Source organism: Diceros bicornis, chromosome 22 (assembly GCF_020826845.1).
Source record: "Diceros bicornis minor isolate mBicDic1 chromosome 22, mDicBic1.mat.cur, whole genome shotgun sequence".
In the NCBI taxonomy this organism is placed as follows: domain Eukaryota; kingdom Metazoa; phylum Chordata; class Mammalia; order Perissodactyla; family Rhinocerotidae; genus Diceros; species Diceros bicornis.
This window is the reverse complement of record NC_080761.1, coordinates 57,073,674-57,094,670: the sequence shown is the minus strand read 5'-3', so window position 1 is coordinate 57,094,670 and position 20,997 is coordinate 57,073,674. Positions and strand designations below refer to the sequence as shown.

The 20,997-nt window shown below is 50.8% G+C and overlaps 1 protein-coding gene across 1 annotated transcript; it reads left to right on the top strand.

Annotated features, from left to right (window-relative positions):
• Nucleotides 1-8,066: 8,066 nt before the first annotated feature.
• S1PR3 (sphingosine-1-phosphate receptor 3) lies at nucleotides 8,067-20,612 on the top strand. Its single transcript, XM_058566054.1, has 2 exons — nucleotides 8,067-8,162; nucleotides 16,894-20,612. Exon 2 carries the CDS (start codon nucleotides 17,034-17,036, stop codon nucleotides 18,168-18,170), a length of 1,137 nt encoding a protein of 378 aa, XP_058422037.1. The 5' UTR covers nucleotides 8,067-8,162; nucleotides 16,894-17,033; the 3' UTR covers nucleotides 18,171-20,612.
• The last annotated feature ends 385 nt before the right edge of the window (nucleotides 20,613-20,997 follow it).

Genomic DNA, 20,997 nt, shown 5'->3' with positions numbered 1-20,997 from the left:
ATCCCATGCCTTCACAGACTCTGGGGACTGAGGGACGTGGAGAGATCGCTGTATTTCTTCCCTGTTGTTTGGAATAGAGAAAGGAGCAGGAGAGGCAGAGAGGGAGGATGGGGGGGACTTGTGTCCTTGCTTTACGGAAGATTGAGGACATTTACACAGAAGAGCTTCTGTGCTTCGTAGCAGTATTTTTATTAGCACAAACCTTACAAAATTACCATTTTAGTAGTTAAAAGTGGTGAAGAGTGGCAATTTCCCAGGGTTCCATCTAATACATTCCCCTGGTAGCCAGCCCCCTCCCTCTACCAACAACACAGGAATGTCTCTCCTCTTTCTCCTCCTGGCCTCGCTCCTCCAGTGAGCTTCTGCTCATCCCAAATTCTCCCATCCCCTAAGTGGGAACAGCCAAACCAGAAACTAATGGAAGAAGACCCTCTAAACTGTCCGGTGGCAAGGAGGTGAGGGAGGAAGGGTAAAGACCATCGCCGACGGGCCTCCTGTCCACCTCGTCCCAGAGACTTCCCTCCGGACATCCCGGTCTGCTCTCCTGAGTTAGATTCCTTACTTTCAGGTCTTGTTCTGTCTCTTTCCTAGTTTACTCTCTCATTTTGCTGAAGCCCATTCTCAAGTAACTTTCCAAGAAAGGAAGCCTAGAAGGCACTGTTTTCAATCCTCACTTTGCCTGAAACATCTTTGTAATACCCTCGGACTCGGTTGATGGTGCAGCTGGGGGTAGAATTCCAGGCTCTGTTGTCTTCTGCCGTCCGAGCCCCTGTTGGGAAGTCTGGTGCCGTCATGACGACCATGTGGCCTAGCTTAGTTTCTCCTTCCTCTCTGGACACGGTGAGGGTCTGGTCTTCATCGCAGTGCCCTGAAACATTTCGATGATTGGCGTGGCACTTGGTCAGTCCATGTCCAGGGCACCTCGTGAGGCTTACAGGCTGGAGACTCTCGAACTTCAGTCTCAGAAACTTCCTTCCCCTCCCTTTTCTCTGTCCTCATTCTCAATGTTGAATTCCTTGGATTTACTCAATAATTGTGTTCTCTTTTATCCCCTATTTAACTTCTCTTTGTATTTTTACTATAATTCCTGGGAGTTCTGTGGGGTTTTTTTGCTGTTGTTGTTTTTTACTTTATCTTCCAATCCCATTCAATGCATTTTTAAAGTTTCAGCTATTACATATGTATCTCCTCCCCACCCCAGGCTGTTCCTCTGATGGTTCCTTTTTCATAGATCCTGTTCTTGTTTTATCAACACAACATTTTCTCTGTAGCTATGAATTTTTTTGATGTTTCCATCACCACAAGGATCTATTTCATTGCCACAAAGCTGTTCCTCATGATACTCTCTTATATCCTCACCCACCTCTCTCACTACCAGCACCCCAACCTAACTCTTGGCCCCCACTAATCTGTTCTCCATCTCCATTTATGGTATATAAATGGAATCATACAGTAGACAACCTTAAGAGACTGGCTTTTTTCACTCAGCCTAATATCCTTGAGATCCATCCAAACTGTTATGTGTACCAACAGCTGATTTCTTTCTATTGCTGAGTAAAATTCCATGATATGGATGTGCCACAGTTTAACAATTTACCTATTGAGGAATGTTTTGGTTGTTTCCAGTTTTGGATCATTACAAGTACAATGCTGTGAACAATCATGTGCAGGTTTTCTCTGGACACAAGTTTTAATTCTGCCAGGATGAATGCCCATGAGTACAATTGCTAGATCATGTGGTATTGCATGTTTAATTTTTTAGGAAATGGCCAAACTGTTTTCCAGAGTGGCTATAGCATTTTATATCCCCATTAGAGTGGTGTGGTTTCTCCACATCCTCACCAGAATTCGGCATTGGCATTATTTTTTGTTTCAGTTGTTCTTATAAGTATGCAGTGAATTTCATTGTGGCCTTAACTTGCGTTTGCCTGATAGCTAGCCATGTACCTGTTTTCCACCCATATATCCTCTTCATGTCTTTTGCTCATGTTTGATTTGAATTGTGTTTTTAATGCTGAGTTTTGAGAATTCTTTATATACAGTCATGTACCACATAACAACATTTCAGTCAATGATGGACTGCATGTACGATGGTGATCCCATATGATTAGTACCATATAGCCTCAGTGTGTAGTAGGCTGTACCACCTAGGTTTGTGTAAGTACACTCTATGATGTTCACACAATGACAAAATCACCTGACACATTTCTCAGCATGTATCCCCATCGTTAATTGATGCATGACTGTACCCTAGTATGAGCTCTTTGTCAGATATATGATTGGCAAATATTTTCTTCCAGTCTATAGTTTCTATTTTCACTCTCTTACCAGGGTCTTTGGCAAAGCAAAACTTTTAATTTTGATGAGGTCCAATCTATTGATGTTTTTCTTGTATGGATCCTGCCTTGCTGTCCTAAGGACTCTTGACCAAGCCCCACGTCCCAAAGATGTTTTCCTATGTACCTTCTAAACATTTTATAGTTTTATACTTTATATTTAAATCTACAATCCACTTTGAGTCAGCTTTTTTATAAGAAGATGTGAGGTTTAGGTCAAGGTGCATTTTTTGCTCATGGATATCCAATTGCTCCAGTACCCTTTGTTGAAAAGAGGATCATTCCTTCAGTGAATTGCTTTTGCACCTCTGTCAAATATCAATGGACCATACCTATGTAGGGCTATTTCTGGGTTCACCATTCTGTTCCATTGCTATATGTGTCTTTCTGTCAATACCACAGAGTCTTATTTTCCCCCTCATATAAGTAGAATCATGCAGTATGTGTCACAGAGTCTTGATTAATGTAGCTATATAATAAGTCTTAAATCTGGGAAAGTGATTCCTCTCATTTTACTCTTTGTTTTCAGAATTGTTTTAGCTATTCTAGTTCCTTAGGTTTTCCATATAAATTTTAGAATAATTTTCTGTATTTCTACAGAAAATCTTGCTGAGATTTTGTTAGGAATTGTGTTAAACCTGTGTATTAATTTTGGAGAATTGACTCCTTTTAACAAGTTGAGTCTTCCAATCCATGAACATGGTATATCTCTCCATTTATTTAGATCTTTGCTTTCTCTTTTCAGTACTGTGTAGTTTTCAGCATACAAGTCCTGTGCATGTTTTGTTAGATTTAGACCTAAGAATTTCACTTTTTTTAGTGCTTGGAGGTTGTATTATATCTTTAATTTTAGTTTCCATATGCTCATTGCTAGTATATACAAATACAATTGATTTTTATACATTGATCTTGTATCCTGCAACCTTCTTTATTAGTTCTAGAATTTTTTATATTTGTTTTTTGCAGATTCCTTAGGATTTGCATGAAGATCATGCCACATACAAATAGGGGCAGTTTTATTTCTTCCTTTCAGATCTATATGCCTTTCATTTCCTTATTGCGCTGGCTAGGCTTTCCAGTACTATATTGAATAGAAGTGGTGAGAGCGGGCATCTTTGCCTTGTGCCCAATCTTAGGGGAAAGTTTTCAGTCTTTCATCATCAAGTATAACGTTAGCTGTAGGGTTTTTGCAGATGCTCTTTAACAAGTTAAGGAAAGTCCACTCTACTCCTAGTTTTCCAAGAGTTTTATCATCAATGGGTATTGAATTTTATCAAATGCTTTTTCTGCATCAATTGTTGTGATCATACGATTTTTCTTCTTTAGCCTATTAGCATTATGGATTATATTGCTTGATTTTTGAATATTAAACTAGTATTCCATCCCTGGAAAAAACCCAACTTGGTCATGGTAATAATTATTTTTATGTACTGCTGAATTCTATTTGCTAATATTTTGATAAGAATGAATGGGTTACAATGGAATACTACTCAGCCATAAAAAAGATGAAATCTTGCCACTTGCAACAATGTGGATGGACCTCGAGGGTATTATGATAAGAGAAAAAGTCAGAGGGAGAAAATCAAATATCATATGATCTCACTCATAATTAGAAGATAAAAACAACAACAACAAACAAGCACATAGATACAGAGATTAGATTGGTGGTTGCCAGAGGGGAAGGGAGGAGGGAGGAGGGTGAAAGAGGTGAATCAACATATAATGATGTATGCCTGAAATTTATATAATGTTATAAACCAATGTCACCTCAATTAAAAAATGAATGGGTCTGTATTCATGAGGCATATTGGTCTGTAGTCTTCTTTTTTTGTACTGTCTTTGTCTGGTTTGGGTATCAGGATAATACTCGCTTTATAAAATGAGTTGGAAAGTGCCCCCATCTCTTCTATTTTCTGAAAGAATTGTGCAGAATTGGTGTTAATTCTTTATATGCTTTGGTAGAATTTTTCAGTAAAATCAGCTGGGCCTGAAGGTTTTTTCTATAAAGATTTATAAATTATGAATTCTGTGTCCTTAATAGTTTCAGGGCTATTCAAATGGTTTCTTTCACATTGTGAGAATTGTGGTGTGCTTTTCCAGGAACTGGTCCGTTATATCTAAGTTATCAGATGTATGTCTGTGGAGGTATTCACAGTTTTCCCCTATCAGCCTTCTGAGTCTGCAGGGTGTGTGGCGACAGCCTGTTTCATTCCTGACACTGGTAACTTCTCTTCTCTCTCCTTTCTTTGCCAGTCTTGCTAGCAGTCCGTCAGTTTACTGATTTTTCAAAGAAGCACTTTTTGTTTCACTGATTATTTTTCTGTTTTAATCTAATTAATTTCTGCTCTTGTTTTTCTTGCCTCCTTCCTTCTGCTTGCTTTGGTTTATTTTGCTCTTCTTTTCCTCGTTTCCTGAGATGAGAGCTTAGATGACTGATTTGAGACTTTTTTCTTTTCTAATCTCAGCTTTTTAAAATGTTTTTTAATCAAGAAGAAAGGTTTGTTTATGGCTTCAATTAAATTAATATGGAAGGAAAAACTTCACATGTGTATATCGTGAAAAGTTGTAGGACCTTCTATGATCCATTTAAATGCCCAGACAGTTAACACTGTACCCACTGAACGTGGTACAATGCACCATTTTCCAGATGCTGCTGACACTCAGAAATTCAAGTGTTTCTTTATTAATAATGACAGTGGAAGCAAGATTCCCCACTCTTCTCCCACCGCAGCATTCCAGTCTGCACTAGCCGTCCTCATGGGCTGAGAGAGGCTGTCCATAAGGGGTCTGGGCGGGTTCCATCCTGTCTCCCCCAAACCAGCCATGCACAGTCCAGAACCCAGAGTAGATGCGGTGACTGGCAAGGGCGAGAGTCAGCTGATGGTGTCCGTCCTTCTCCTTCCTGTCCTCAGGCTCCAGCCAAGCCAGGTGGAGGGAGCCAGGCCCTGGGCCTCTCCGCAGGTGCCGAGGGTCTCGCTTGTCCATGCACAAAGGAGGGTCCAACATCTGTTGGGAGGGTTGCAACCTCCACGGATCAACAAACTCCAAATGCACGAGGCATTCCCACTCTGCCACTTACCAACTGTGTGACTTTGGACAAATGTACAATCATCTCTGTGCCCCAGTTTACTCCTCTGAAAACTGGGATAATATTGGTGCTGATCTCATGGTATTGCTGTGCGGAGGAAGGAGTTCCTCTGTGTCAAGCTCTCGGAACAGCGCCCGGCAAGAACGAGCACCAGGTCAGCGCAGACATTTGCTCTTCCTGCCCCCATCAGAATTCCTTCAGTCTTCTCTGCCTAAAGCCCCCAGCCTCCGATGCTGGAGGAGAAGGAATTCAGCCACTACTCTCGTCTTCATACGATCCTCTCTCCCCACCCCCACCCCCAAGCAAAGTCTCCGCAGCCCAGAAAAAGCCACGTTATTCAACGACGCTGCAGGCCCTTCTTCAAGAAGCCAGGGTGCGCAGGGGACACACAGAGCCGTGCCGGGGCGGGGGTGGGGGGCACGACACGACGACACGGGGGGCGGGGAGCAGACTTGCACCAACCACCGCGTCCACTGCGTGCTCTGTGAGTGGCTGGACAAACACCCGGGCCATTCTTGTGGAATTACACCAAGGACGGCGTGTAGAAACAGTCCTCCGTAAACGCTCCGGCAGGTCAGCCCCCACCACAATTTCCCAGGTGTGCCATCAACCAGGACAGGCACTCTTTCAGACTAACTTGACTCAAAGCATCAGGGCTGCTGGAGACTGAGCTCCTTCTTCCTAAGTCTCCCATTCCTTCCACATTCCTGAGCTGGCCTTCCTCTGTAAAGAGCTTTCCCGCGTTAACCGGCGATGCGGAGGGGGAGACTTCTTCACCAGGTTCTCAGGCAGGGCTGGTTCTCCCCAAAGCAACAGTGAGAGAATACGGCCTCTAGGGGCTGTGTGGGCCACCGAGGGCCCCGGTCACGATCCGGGGTCTGAGCTTTAAAGCCCAGGAAGGAGGCAGCAGGCGGGGGCGGGGCGCCGGGTCAGGGAGAGCCGCCCAGGACGCGAATCTGGTTTCCCCAAGAGCCTTGTCCGAAGAGGAGCGTCAGGAAGGCCTGTGTGTCAAATCCTCGTGTCTCCTTAGGGCACCGGCCTTGAAGAGCCCCGTTATTTTTCAGGGCTTCTAGAGGCTGCGGACATGGGCCAGTCCTCTGTCCTGTCCCCTGCTACGGCGAGTGGCCGAAGAAACGTACTCCTCTCCTTCTCCTGACCCGACGCTGTAGGAGCGCCAACAGGAAGGCACATGCGGTCCCACTCGCAATTTGGGACAGAAATGGCCTGTCGGCGCTTGCGGCCAGTCTGTAAGGCCACGGTGAGGAGGGGGTCACGGCAGCACAGGCCGACTAGGTAAGTGGAGACGGGGACACGCAGCGCCAGCCCCCCGCTGACCCCAGGCTGCAGGCCCCCACCACGTTCCCCAGGGAACAACAGAGACGGTCAGCAAAAGTGCCGGCAGTTTACATTCTGGTGCCCATCAGGGCTCAAACCGACCCGAATAAGCATTTGCTCCCAGCTCCAGGGGGAGGTTGCGCCGGGCTCCTCCTCTGGAGACAAGAGGGCAAACCAGGAGCTGGTAGCTGAGCGAGACCCTTCGCAGGTCCCCGCCCCGCTCCAGGGGCCCCTGCGCCCAATCCTGTCCGCCCAGGGAAGCGCAGCCTGGCTTTGGACAGATGGCCTCTGGGTCCTTCCAGTTCTTCTCGCCCCTCTCCCTTCCCTCCGCCTGCTCTCTTTCTGTCCGCCCCACCCCACCCCCCCCACCCCGTCCCCCTGGTTTCGAGGGCTGGCTGCTGTGCTCACTCACTCCGGGCCTTCACTTTCCGTTTCCATTTGAAAATTTGGTAGTCCCCTCCCTGAGGATTCTCCTCCTTTCGGAAGTGCATCGCGTGGATTATTTTATTTATCCGCAAAAAAGGGGCGAATCCATGCGGAGCGGAGAGGTCGCTGAGATCTACCCGCTGCGGGTCCACGAGCTGTGGTGGGTCTGGGGTCAGGGGGGTCCGGGGTCTGGCGGGTCCGGGATATGGGGGTCCCGAGCGAGTGCGCGCCCAGGCGCCCTCTGCGCCGGAGGCTCGGAGGGGAGGAGCGAGGTCCAAACCCAAACGCTGCCGGGCGCGTACGCTGCCCTATGAGCCGGTGGCCGGTCAGTTTCACACGGAAACGATCGTGATCATCGCGATGATAATAATGATAGTAACCATAATAATCATCATCATCAGCCAAACACTCCCCCTCCGCTGTACCCCACGTCACCGGGCCCTAGCCCAGCCGCGGACGCGGTTTGACTTGCCCCCGCTGGGTCCCGGGGCCCCGGAGTCCGCAGCCTGGAGCTGGCTCGCCCGAGGGCACAGGGTCTGGAGGGCGGCCTGGGGCAGGGGCCGAGGGGCGAGCCGGCCCAAAGGCACTGCGGAGGGGCGGGGAGGACGTCCAGCACCGGCCTGGGGCGGCTGCAGGGGGCGGCGCCGGGCAGGGAGGTGGGGGCGGCGCGGGGTCGGGAGCCCGGCCGCGGGGCTTGGGGCAGGGGTGGGGGGATGGGGCGGAGTGAGGGATGCAGGGAAGGGAGAGGGGGGTGGGGCACGGCGAGGTGGGACCCGGCGCCGGGAGGTCGGGGGCGCGGCGAGAGGCGGAGCGCAGACCCCGCCCCGCGAACCGCTGGAAAAGTTTGCGCTCTGGCTCGCGCCGGCAGAGGCTGGGAGAGCCGGCACCGAGCGAGGCTCGGAACCCCGCGGTGTTCCACCCGAGCCGAGGCAGGGGCGCCAGGATGCCGGCGGCCCAAGCGCCCTTCCCAGACCGAGGTGAGCCGGCGGGCCGGGGGCCCGCGGGGTGGGGGCAGTGGGCCCACTTTCCTAACAAGATTCCAGCCGATCCCGGGCGCGACCGTGACCTGAGCGGCGAGCTCGCAGCATCAGCATCACCCGCTCCCCGGCCATCATTCCGGTGACCGCGGCAGGGGTGACGGGATGGTTTCCTCAACTACCACTGGAGCGTTTAGACCAAGCTGCGTCTTAACCTGAATGAAAGAGAGGTGGCTCTTCATGGAGAAGTTCCATCCGTCGTTTTCTTTGGACAATTAAAAAGTTAGGCGCCCTCCCAGGATGACGATGAGGGCCTGGGACTCGGGGAGTGTGTGATTGTGGTCGTCATACTGGGAAAATCATTCTTTTAAATTATATTCTCCACAAAATTCCATTTTTCTTTCTGTTTCTCAAACTAGGCAATCAGGGCTGTCAGAATGGGGCGGGCGGGCTTGGGGGGCGGTGTTGGAAGATAAAGTCCCTACAATGCAGTAACAAGGTTCCCGGGCAACATCAGCATGTTACCTTCACAACTGAGATGGAGCCTGGAGGAGGCGCAGGAGTCCTGTGGTCTGATGCGAAAGCTTGTGCTAACTTTCCACGTCTAACCACCCAGTCTCCAAATGGTCTCTCTCTGTTCTCTCTCTGTCTGGCATTGGACACTCCCAATGACATATTTCTTTGTGGTGTTTTTATATTTCGATGTAAGAGAGGGACTTCTTGTTGGATTTTTAAAGGGAACACACTTTGTTTTGAAGATGAAGAAAGGGTAGCAGCATGAACAGAGCCTGGTTCTTCTGAAAGGTTATTTCAAGTGGAAGGTCCACCCTGCGCATAGCCCCCTTCTCCCCACCCCCAGCTGGAGCTCTGGTTACCCCCAGAATTAGGCATCTGTCTGAAGTCTGGGTAATAGAGGTTGCAGGCAGTATATATAATCACATTCATAATTTATCATTTCAAAAACATTCTTTTCTTCATTGATGAAAATCTTGCAGGCACGGTTAAGAAAAATGTAATTGCAGAAAATACAAGGCAGGATTAGGTTCTGTGGGCACATGACTAACGAGGATGGCCGTGCCTATGGCTGGTGTTGGTGTCGGTGGTTGTGTGTGTGTGTGTGCGTGTGTGTGTGTTGCTCGAGGACTTGTGGAAGTGTCCGGATCTGTACATCACTTAATTGATGCGGAGCTCAATGCCAGTGTGAAGAATTTTGTTGCCATCGAAGGACCACAGGTTGGGTCTTCTGAATCAGCAAACGTTCACAGTGGGCCTGCTTGTGTAGTCGCTCTCGTCACCTGACACCAGGGAGCTACAACACAAAGTCGGCCCTTAGGAGCCTCCCTTAAGATGTAGATGGAATGGTTTCTCAACCAGGTTTCATCTTTGAAAATGCCACTTTCCTCTTTACGTTTGTGAATTTCCTTAAGTGCGTGCCTCTCCTAGTCTTCCACCACATGTGGATAGCAGAAACTCCCATTCCTTGTAGAAGGAGCCTTACATATTGGCCTACTGACTTTATTTCTCAAAATTCGGGGACTGATTTTTCCTTTCTCTGGAAATTCTGACACTAATTAGATTCCACGGTAATCTTCCATCTCCTAGAGATACTTCAGTACCTACAATGTATGCATACATTTTTATTATGAAGAAATGAGAATTAGGCACACCGTAATCTTGAAAAATTTGCGGTGACCCTACTGTAGAACTCCTTTTTTTCTGCCAGGACTTTGGACTATGACTCCAGTGCTGACACAGCCGGCGAGGCCCCATCAGGCCATCTGTCAAATTAGCTGGACCCATGGTGCTATGGGTCACACGAGCCTGTCTGTGTCCTCTCATTTGGCTTCATAATTCCTTTCTTATCAGTTTTGGAGCTATCTCACATTATTCCTTTGCCATATATATTCTGTTGAATTAGTTAATTGCCTTAAGAGATTTTCCATAAGCTTTTGAAAATAACATGATCCACTGAGTGGAATCCTATCTTGTTTCAGTTAATAATGCATTTTAGTTGTCATTGTTACAGACACTGGGCATAAAGTCGCTTTTTGTTTTGTTTTCCTTCTATTTTTGAGGAATCGCAGTGGTATCTATAGGAGGCTAGGCAATAGACCAGTCAGGTAAGTCAGTGCCGAGACTGTTGGGAGGAGAGTGCAGTACCCGGGGGGTGGGTCTGGCGTCCGATGGGCACCGTGAGCTGGAGTGGGAGTCCTGAGTCCGTCTACGAGTGCCCTGAAGATGCTGCTCCATTTCGCTGGCGTCAGAGCTTTCCGTATATTTCAGTAAAGCCCCTGATTCGCATTCCGGCATTCTGCTAGCACAGTAGCTGGAAGCGATTCAGTTCTAAAGCACGCTGGCGAAGCTCCTATCACTGTCAGATGAAGAACACATGGAGAGGTGGTAGCCTCCAGAAGAGCTTGTCCCTAACATGGCTCACCCGAATCCGAGGACACAGACATCCGGCCCAGTGTGGCCTCTTCCGAGCTGTGCCCCGAGGGACAGTGATCCCGCTCCCAGCCTCGGTTTCCTTCTGTACATTCAGAAGGCAGATGCTTCGGTGGGGCCCAGACATGGTACCTGAGAGGTGCAATGCGTGGTGCCCGTGCCGTGTCACCGAGCAGGGGCACTGCTTTGGGGACAGACAGAGGGACGCCGGAGTTGGGACGTCTCCTATTTGCAGATAGATGCCTCGGGAGCTCATTGCCACACACCTTCTTCGTCCTGTGGCCGCCTTGGTAGGAGTTCAATCCTGGGCGCTTCCTAAGAACACGCGGGGAGGAGAAAGGTGGGAGCCTGGTTGAAAAGCAAGAGAATCAAGAGCTCTCGAATGAAAGCAGCTGCCTCCAGTGAACAAGCCTGGCGCCTGGAGAGTGTGCAGAGGCAGGCACTTGGGCCTGTGCCGGGGTTCCTGCTGCACGACCTGCATGCCTGGGGCTCCCCGGACGGCACCCAGATCTGTCTAGTTAGCTTCTGAGCATTGTGTCCCCAAGAGAACGGCCTGCAGGAAATCCACTGGGAATCAAGAAGACCAACTAGGGGCTCATTCACTTCCATGCTCCGAAGAAGAGATGTGGAATCCTCGCTGGTTCCTCAAGACCACTGTTATCCCACCAGGAGCTCTGTCAATGGGCCCAGAGCAAAGTGCAGGTGGGCGAGACTGTGTGTGTGAAGCCTCGTGCCGTGAACCATCTCTGACAGCACAGTGAAGTCACCTAAGGATTCCCGAGCCAGGGAAAATACTCATTAGCAAAGGAATCTGCCGGGGCCGTGAAATAGCCAAGTCATTATTTCCTTTCTAAATTCTTATAAGTGGAAAAAAAAAAATCTTGCTTTCCAAGAAATTTTGCTTGTGGGCAAATGCTTGGTGTTTTAATTCAGTTTGGAAAATGAGCTATTTGATTTCGCTGGAGAACATGCCTTTTAAAAACACAGCATCCTGCCTCCAACCAGGAGAAAATTCTCGATACTGTAACTTGCTGTGTTTTTCTTTTCTGCCATTACAGAGAGAGAGGGAGAAAGAGACAGACCCCAGACTCTGTGGAAATATTTTCCCTTATTTTTTTCCTTTTCCTTCTTTTATAGTTTGTTTATTTTTCAAATTGACATGTGTAGAGAAAGTGAATCACTGTTATAGAAAGCACATCTGGAATCCCTCGGCCCATCCTGGGCTCGCGCCTCCCCAAAGATGCTCCTCCTCGAATGCAGGGAAGGAAGTGTCGCTGGCATCCCTGGGCCTAACCTGGGTGACGGAACCACCTTCTAGAAAACATCTTATTCCTTTTCGGGAAAAAGAAAAAGCCTTGCTGTTGAAATGCCTTGAGTGGACTTGAAGATCCCAGCTGAGTGAGGGTCTAGTGAAATCTCTTAGATACCTGGTCTCCATTGGGTGGATGTAAGGGGGCTCTAACCAGTCTCTGTTGAGTGGATGGATGTAAGGGGGGCTCTAACCGGCTTCTTTGGGTGGATGTAAGGGGGTTCTAACCGATCTCCACTGGGTAAATGTAAGACAAGCTCTAACAGGTTTCCACTGGGTGAATGTAAGGGGGGCTCTAATGGATCTTCATTGGGTGGATGTAAGGTGGCTCTAACTGGGCTCTGTGGGTGGACGTAAGGGGGCTTTAACCAGCCTCTGTTGGGTGGATGTAAAGGGGGCTCTAATGGGTCTCCATTGGGTGGATGTAAGGGGGTTCTAATTGGGCTCTGTTGGGTGGATGTAAGGGGGTTCTAACCTGTTCACTTGAGATGCAGTCATGTCTCACTCAGAGTGGGTGAGAGGGAGGGTCTGTGGGTTCCGGGCCCAGCGAGCACAGCTCATGGGAGCGACAGCAGGGCCACTCAAGGGCTCAACTCTGCAAGGGTCTGGATTTGTTGGAGGACCACTGGCAGTCAGCAGGAGCATCTCTGTCCTGAGCTTTTCTGTACCAGTGCGTCTTCTGTAATATGCCCTCGCTTTCTGAAGATGTACAAGACTGGCTGGCACACGGCCACATTTCTCAGCATGGGGCTTTATTTTTAAGCATTCAGATGGAAATTAAGCAGTGACCAGACTGGTACAGTGCAAAGGCAGATGGTGGTCCCTGCCAGCCCCAGACACTTGTCTTTTAAAATAAAACAGAATGTGAGCATTTGTAATGTGTAATCTCGCTCTCTATGGGGACTTCTCCCATTCCCACAAACACTGGTTTGTAGGACAGCTGGCTGAGCCTTATAAGCCTCTGCAGGGACTCCTCACCAAAGCCCAACCCCGACACCAACACAGCACGATTCGAGGAAATCCACATGCCCCTTGGCGCGCAGGCACGTGCTCGCCAGGAGGACCTCCTCACCCAGTCCTAGCATCACTGCTTAGGACCACGAGCCCATGGAAACCTCCCTGCCTGCCTCCTCCTCTCTCACAAACAAGAATGCATGGAGGGTGCTGCCTCCATCCACACGATGGGAGCAACGGGGAGGGATTACTCCATGCGTGACTCGCAGGTGCGTCACGTTGGGAGGAAGATACCAGTGCGACTGTGTGCCATAGGGCTCCGCTTATGTGAAGGTCAGAAACAGGGTGACCTGCTCTAGGGGGTGAGAAGCCCAAACAGAGTTCTCACTGGGGGAGGTGGAGCTCGAGTGTTGGGGTCGGGACCCTTCTCTGTGGGCAGGACAGGCAGGCCTCCCAGGAGCACTGTCCTGCAGTGCCCAGCACTCGTGCAGTGACCAGCAGTGGCAGGATGGGCGTTCAGGGACAGCTGATGCCCACCTCGCCCCAAGAGCAGGGGAGGGGCAGGGCTCTCTTCTGGAACCTCGAAGGCACCGCTGCTCCTGCGGGGTGGAGGCTGGAATTCGTCCGTGAGATGACTGACCCCACACAGCGATGTTCAGACACATCCAAAATCAATCTGGCCTTTAGCCCAGCACTTAACTTTCGGGATGGGTCTACTTTTTAGTGCTGATAATCCAAAGAAAATAAGCTTTCAGATTCCAGAGAGAGCCGGATATCTCCCACTTAACGCAAAACGCAATCGCACTTAACAAAAGATGTTCTGAAAAAACATGCTCCTTGAGCGATGAATATTTAATTAAGGGAAATGATAAATCTAGCATTAATGGGAAAATATATTCACCCTCAGAAGTTGTGGTTTGATGGGCCTCTAGCACATCTTACACTACTGTTATTGGGGTTATTTTATTGCTGGTTATTAGTTTTTACTGTTTGGTTATTTTTTCGCTCTGCTCAATTTTATCAATTGCAGGGAAAATTCTATGCAGGGAAGAAAGAAAAGATGTGAGTCTGCAGAGCCTGTGGTCTGCTCGCCCTCTGCTCTTTACCCTCGAGAGAAGTCCAGATCCAGCAGTTTACAGGGACTCACTTCCCTTCTCTCCGTGCTGCACGGCACAGTCAGAGGGAGCGAATGCCCAGAGGGAGCCATGAGGTTTATAATAGATATAAAGAGGTGAAGAGTTATGGTGGGGAAACTGAGGCACAGAAGACAAGCTTTAGACAAACCGTGGTTTCAAAAACCCCTCCAATGTGGATGCCTGAAGCCCCTTCTCCCCTGTATGTGGATGACTTCACACACAGTTCATGTTCCTCAAATATTTTTATAATTCAGACTGCTCAGGGGCCAATTTGGTTATGATCGTAACTCATCATGTTAACCATATACGTTCGGTTCCGGATACAGAAACCCCCGATGTGGGAGCAGATATCCCAGAGACACTTGGAGGTAAGCTGGACATGGAGGTGTAGTGGACCAAGGGGCGGCCACCTGGACACGGCAGCAGGCGGCCTGGCGTGAGGCATGAGGAGGGCCCTTGGGCCAGCTGTGTGAACCCGCAGCCGTTGGGGAAGTAGCCTCTCTCAGGACAAGGCTCCTTCGTGACTGTCGGTGGAGCAGCACGTGTGTTTCTGTCCCCTGCCCTGTGCTGCGCCTTGTCCACGAACGAGGACACACGTGGCGCAGTGGTGGCGCCATCCTGGGGATGCGGGCACTGGCCCAGCGGCTGTGCTGCAGGGTGGGAAGTTGTGGGTGGGCAACTGGGGGCTGAGTTCGCCTGTGCCTGGTGTCCTACGGCGGCCGTGGCCGGGCCAGCAATGTGGGGGCGTGGAGTCTCCGTCCGCTGCCCACAGGCCAGTGGTAACGAAGGGCACACGCGTTTTCAGGCCCCGTGGATGTTCAAGGTGCGGTGAGCGTCAGGGCGTCGGCAGGAGGGTTACAGAGGGCACTCGGGCACAGGGCTCGGGGAGGGGCAGCTGCTGTTATTTCTGCTCTGAAAAAGACAGCTTGCGATTTGTTGTGAAAAGTGATATGCAGCCTCAGAGAAAAGTCCTCGGGCTGGGCTGATTCCAGCAAACATCACAGAGCAGGTAGCATTTGACTTGGGACTTGAAAGACGGGCAAGGTTTAAATAAAAATGGGGGAGGGGCAAGCCCGAGAGGGGGCTGGTGGGAAAGCTGGCCACCGAGCTGACCAGGGAGAACCTATGGACAAGGCTGTTGTCCTTGCAGGGCCCCGGTCCAGGGGGGTGGGCAGTCGGGGCCGGGTGTGGCGGCCCTGCCTTCTGCGTGAGGCAGCGAGGTGCCCTGGGCCTGCGTGGGCCGTGGTCAGGGAACAGTCCCAGGGCCCTATGCTGCCTCCAAGGGCTCCTCAGTGATAGGGGGACCTCAGCATGTGCCCCCCAGTCCTTCACCGTGAGCCCAGCCTCAGAACCTGCCTGCTTTTCCCTTTTGAAGTTAGAAGAGATGTCTGCCACCCTTGTTCAAGCTGACCCCCAAGTCCTCCATGGCCTCAGATGGCTGTCATGGAGGGCCGGGAAGGGTCAGGGGCAGGGGTCAGCTCAGGTGCCGGGGCCCACGGGGCTTCCAGAACAAGCGGCACAAGACAGCTCCCGGATGGTGGAAGAAATCTCTGCAAAGAAGCAGTGAGGCCATCTCAGAGAACCCGAGTCCCTCAAATTAAGGGAGGGCAGGGTCTGAGAGCATCCACAGGGCCCTGGACCAGTGCCCACGTGGCGGGAAATCAGTTACCTGGAGGGTCCCGTGGGCAGGGAACCCTGCTTGGAGTCTCCCCTACTTCTCACCCGCAGAGCAGCCACCTACGCTGACCCCCGTCCTCTAGGGACTAAGGCCGTCTCTGAGAGTGAGCCCAGTGGTGGACGAGGCCTTCAGATTCCATCACACCCCATATCAGTGGAGAGGGTCCATTTGCCTCTGAGCCATACTTAGAGTGGTGATTTAAACATTATAAAAGAAAAAAAAAATCTTCACTGGATACACACAGTGGGCTGTTTTAAATTAACCTCATTTGATCTTGATTAGCATTTAAATATTCAAATAATTTAAGATCATTGGGTCCACCAAAAGCCATTTCTGCCTTGGTGGCTGGGTCTGCTTGGCTGTCAGCATCACAGGAGGCCGACCGATGTGGCCGCAGTAGAGGCGGGGAAGGATCCAGCTCGGGGCTGTGGAGGGCCTGACTCCCGGGTTCACCGCCTTCACTGTCCCTCGGCTTCCCTGCAAGAATTAGGTTTTAGACAGTTAACTGTCTAATTCAGGCCTCTGAATTTTAAGCCAAACTCACATGTGTGCCTGTCCTCGCTTTTCTGTCCTGTAATCTTAGGAGAAGTTGATTCCACTTTCACAGCTGTGTGTTCCTTCCTGGCTCCATGCTCAGCTGCTCGCTGGGAAGGTGGCCACGTGGTTTGGTCTCAGGGCTCTCTGCTGGGCACACCTCTGGGCCTTTTGGACCTGATTTCTGGCCCCAGCCCTGGTACTGGGGGAGGCCGTCCGGGAAGTGTGGGTGCGTCCCACGATGTTGCTCCCCGACCCCCCAGGGAGGCTTCAGACATCAGGGGGGCATCGTTCTGATTCCGTCCTATTTTTCTGACCTGAGATAATCCTGTTTCTCTCTCGGTGACTGGGAATAGTGGTTTACCAGCTCCCATGCAGTAGACGGGGATGAGCCGGCTGGCATTCCGAAGTGCCTTGAGATTCCAGACAGAAGTTTCATTTGGGTCTGTGTGTCCTCGCTATAGTTACACGATTGATGGCCGTGGTCCATGCACTGAATTTCCCTCCCGGCAGCTGCAGACACCGCATCCCTCGGTCTCCTCAGTCACCTAGGGCTGGGTTGACAGGCTGTCCCGATGCTGTAGCATTTCTGGTGCCTTCCTCCAGCTTTGTTGCTGTCGTTGCTCTGGGGTGGCGTTAGCTAACCACTGGGTGCCCCCGTTTTGTCTCTTGCAGGAGCCTGTGCTCAGCACCCTCGCTGGGGGCTGCCCTGGGTCCTCACTGAAGCCTGAGCCGCACTTTGTTTCCCGGGAAATGGACGTGCCCAGGGCGCCCTCTGGTGGATTCTGGAGCTAACCGACCGTGAGTTCCTCGCGATGGCGATGGTCCTCCCGCCGGGCCCCGCACCCTCTCCTTGGAATGAGACCCTGCTCACACACTACAACTACGTGGGCAAGCTGGAGGGCCGGCGGAGGGAAGCTACCGAGGGCAGCACCGTCACCAACGTGCTTCTCCTGATCGTCTGCAGCTTCATCGTCCTGGAGAACCTGATGGTTTTGATTGCCATCTGGAAAAACAATAAATTTCACAACCGCATGTACTTTTTCATTGGCAACCTGGCTCTCTGTGACCTGCTGGCCGGCGTCGCTTACGCGGTCAACATCCTGATGTCGGGCAAGAGGACGCTGAGCCTGTCTCCGACGGTCTGGTTCCTGCGGGAAGGCAGCATGTTCGTGGCCCTCGGGGCGTCCACCTGCAGCTTGCTGGCCATTGCCATCGAGCGGCACCTGACCATGATCAAGATGAGGCCGTACGATGCCAACAAGAAGCACCGCGTCTTCCTGCTGATCGGGATGTGCTGGCTCATTGCGCTCTTGCTGGGCGCCCTACCCATCCTGGGCTGGAACTGCCTGCACAAGCTGCCCTCCTGCTCCACCATCCTGCCCCTCTACTCCAAGAGCTACATCGCCTTCTGCATCAGCGTCTTCACGGCCGTCCTGGCGGCCATCGTGATCCTGTACGCGCGCATCTACTGCCTGGTGGAGTCCAGCAGCCGCAGGGTGGCCAGCCCCCACAACTCGGAGCGGTCCATGGCCCTGCTGCGGACGGTGGTGATCGTGGTGAGCGTGTTCATCGCCTGCTGGTCCCCGCTCTTCATCCTCTTCCTCATCGACGTGGCCTGCAAGGTGAAGGAGTGCCCCGTGCTGTTTGAGGCCGAGTGGTTTATCGGGCTGGCGGTGCTCAACTCCGCCATGAACCCCGTCATCTACACGCTGGCCAGCAAGGAGATGCGGCGAGCCTTCTTCCGGCTGGTCTGCACCTGCCTGGTCAAGCGCCGGGGCCCCCGCTCCTTGCCCATCCAGCCTGCTCTCGATCCAAGCAGGAGCAAATCCAGTGGCAGCAACAACAGCAGCCCGTCCTCAAAGAGCAAGGAAGACCCTCCTCCAGTGGCTGCCCCGCCCTGCATAACCAACAGAAACAAAACGCTGCAGAACGGGATCCTCTGCAAGTGAGGGCGCCAGCCTCAAGGAACGGGGTTCCTTACAGCTCCATGGGAGGAGCGGCCCCCAGCCCTGCAGCCACGTTCATATTTATTGCATGCCTCACCTGCGGTGGCTCTTCTGGAGCTGTGACTCTGGAAATCTCTTTTACCAACTGCCTGCCCACTGTGGACATTTCTTAAGGAGGGGACCCAACAGATTGCTGACCCATTTCAGTGTAGACAGCGTGCCTTGTTTCACCTTGTTCCAGAGTCTTCTGAAGGTACCAAGTTGCTGTCGTCAACGCTGCCTCCCCCTGAATCCCACCAGCCACTCTCCGTTGTTCTTCGAGAGGGAAGGTCGTGGGCCACACAATGTACAATGAGTCTCCCAGGACAGAGGGATGCTGTTTGGTGACTTTACATGACACTGACTGTGCACAGAAGGGGTGCTGTATATTCTTCATCTCTATGTTGCACAGCACTTGTGTTTTAAACATCTGCCGTTGGTACATGCGTAGCTGCAGCAGGCAGTGTGGTTCTGTAACAGGTGGGACAGCTGCGTTCTGACCGGACACCAGGTGCACGGACAGGGCTGGGAGCTAGAGGGGCACACCGTCTGGTCTCCTCAGACTGACATGAAATCGTGGGTAAGCAGGTTTTGAATGCTCACCTTCCAAAGAGGCCTTGTCCAGGGCTGCTCCCATATGTGCGGGTCTGACGGAAAGCAGTCCAGAGACGTGCCCTTGAGCAATCAGCACCTGAAGGACCCTGGGGAGAATGAGCGAGTTCTGCGGGTGCAGGTCTCCTGAGGGGCCCCTGCTTCTCTTCCATCACGTGTCCGTGCACAGGTTGAAGCTCATCCAAAAACCACGTTAGCCAAATTATGTGATTGTTCAGGAGTTTCTCCAAATCACAGAAAAGCCAGCCGAGGTCTTCCAGGAGCTGTGCCCCAGACCAACCAAGAACCCCTCAGGAGAGCAGAGGACAGACCCCTGGCCAGAGCAGGGGTCTGTTTAAGGGAAGGTTTCTGTCGAATTAGGCGAGTTTCCCAGACAGCACTTTGATCCTGCATTGAGTTTGATTCTGTATCAGAAAAGCACCAAGGCCATAACCCCAGTGTTATCACAGCTGAGGAGCTGGGGCCGTCAGAGTCGCATGGCTCCTGGAAAGCGGGCCCTGATGGTAACCAGTAGAGCAGTTGAATTGTCAGGAGAGGAGCTGAACTCTGTCGGTTGTGCATTCTTCAAAGAAATGTAATAATACTGTACGTGGTACTGTAACCTTACTTCTCACATGGGTTGCCTCTGTATCACTCTGTCCACCTTACAAGGGGATGGCTGAGAACAGTCCCGAGGATTCCACATGCAATGCAAACTCATGAAACACGCGTCTGCAGAGCTCTCATAAGCTCATAGTTACAAAGAACGTGTTTTGTTCTTTGTAAAAACAAAACAACTTCAAAAAGATTCTTACTTGAGTAAACCTCACACCAGAGCCCCAGAAGGTTTTTAGGTTTGGTGAGAATTTTGCCTGAATAAAGACTAGAAGAGTAGTCTTAATACAGTAACTTTTCAGAAGAGAAATTGACTCTTGTTTGTTATCTGATGAAAGTTCTTCTTATCGAGGAACATTTCCATGGGTCCTGGGTGATCTCCACGCACTGACCAAAGACGTCCCTCATTTTTGGTACCAATTAGACAAATCCTATTGTAAAGAGATGCTCATTGGTGGCATTTTTGTTGCCTTCTTCACATCACTGAAAAGGAGCTGCTTCTCCTACCAAATAGCATGAGAAGAACCAGGGCATTTCTAGGAAAGTGAAGCATTAAGGTACTAGATTAAGAAAACAAAAACATGCATCCGAGAGCCAAAATATTGGGCATTGCGTTCTCACACGGGTAATGGAATGTCTTAAGAACTTCAGATCATGGTTCTGAGCTGCTTTGGGGGCCCTGCGTCTCTGGCGCTAATATTAATAACCTTTTGCCATAACCCCAACTTCCCTCTGAGATGACGCAAAACTTTCAAGCAATCGGAATGAAAAATAATCCAAAAAAAAGTAATTGTATTCATTCACTATATGCAGAGATAATCAACTTTAATACCAGTGTGTGCATCCTAACTAGCTAGCTGGGGATCGTTTAGAAGCTGAGTGTTTCAGAGCCACAGAGAACCTATGCATTAGACCTCATTCATTTAGGAACCTGTACTGTGTCCCGTGTGACTGTTAAAAAAATAAAACCAAAAGCCTTCATATAAACCCGTTGTTGGCAGTCTGTGGCGGGGTAGGGGGTGTTTGCACCAGGGCCACCCCTGGGGATGTGTGAGGTGGCAGCCTGGCTTCCCCTGGTGCCATGTTTCTCCAGGAAGGAAACCCCAGTAATCATTCCACCTATACTTCTCCACCAGCATAGCTGCTGTCTAGTGAACTGAGGCATATCGGGGTGCTACCCCACCAATTTGGGGAGATCAGACTGGAGGAAGGTCAATGACTGCCTTTCTGATGGGGAGAAAATTGTCTGAGTCGTTGTGTCAAAGCAGAGCCAAAGAGACGGGATGTTGGGCTCTGCTCCATCTTCACAGGAGGGAATAGGTCAGAACCCGCCCTTCCCCAGCTTTCCCCTCACAAAGGGTAAGTGTTAGCCTGTGTGCGTGTGTATGTGTCTGCCCTGTGCTCTACAGAGAGAGGCTTGTGTTGGGCATAACTAGTCTGGTGGTGACATTCGTGAAGAAATCTCCCCAGCACAGCCAGGGACCACAGCCCTCTGCCACCTTTGATTCTGTGCACAGCCGACGAGGCAGGAGTTAACTCAAATCCCCATCAGGAATGCGTCTGCCAGGCCACCGTTCCATTCCAC

Bases quoted from the DNA above. Each gene is read 5' to 3' on its own strand.
- S1PR3 (XM_058566054.1), top strand. From the start codon at position 17,034: ATGGCGATGGTCCTCCCGCCGGGCCCCGCACCCTCTCCTTGGAATGAG.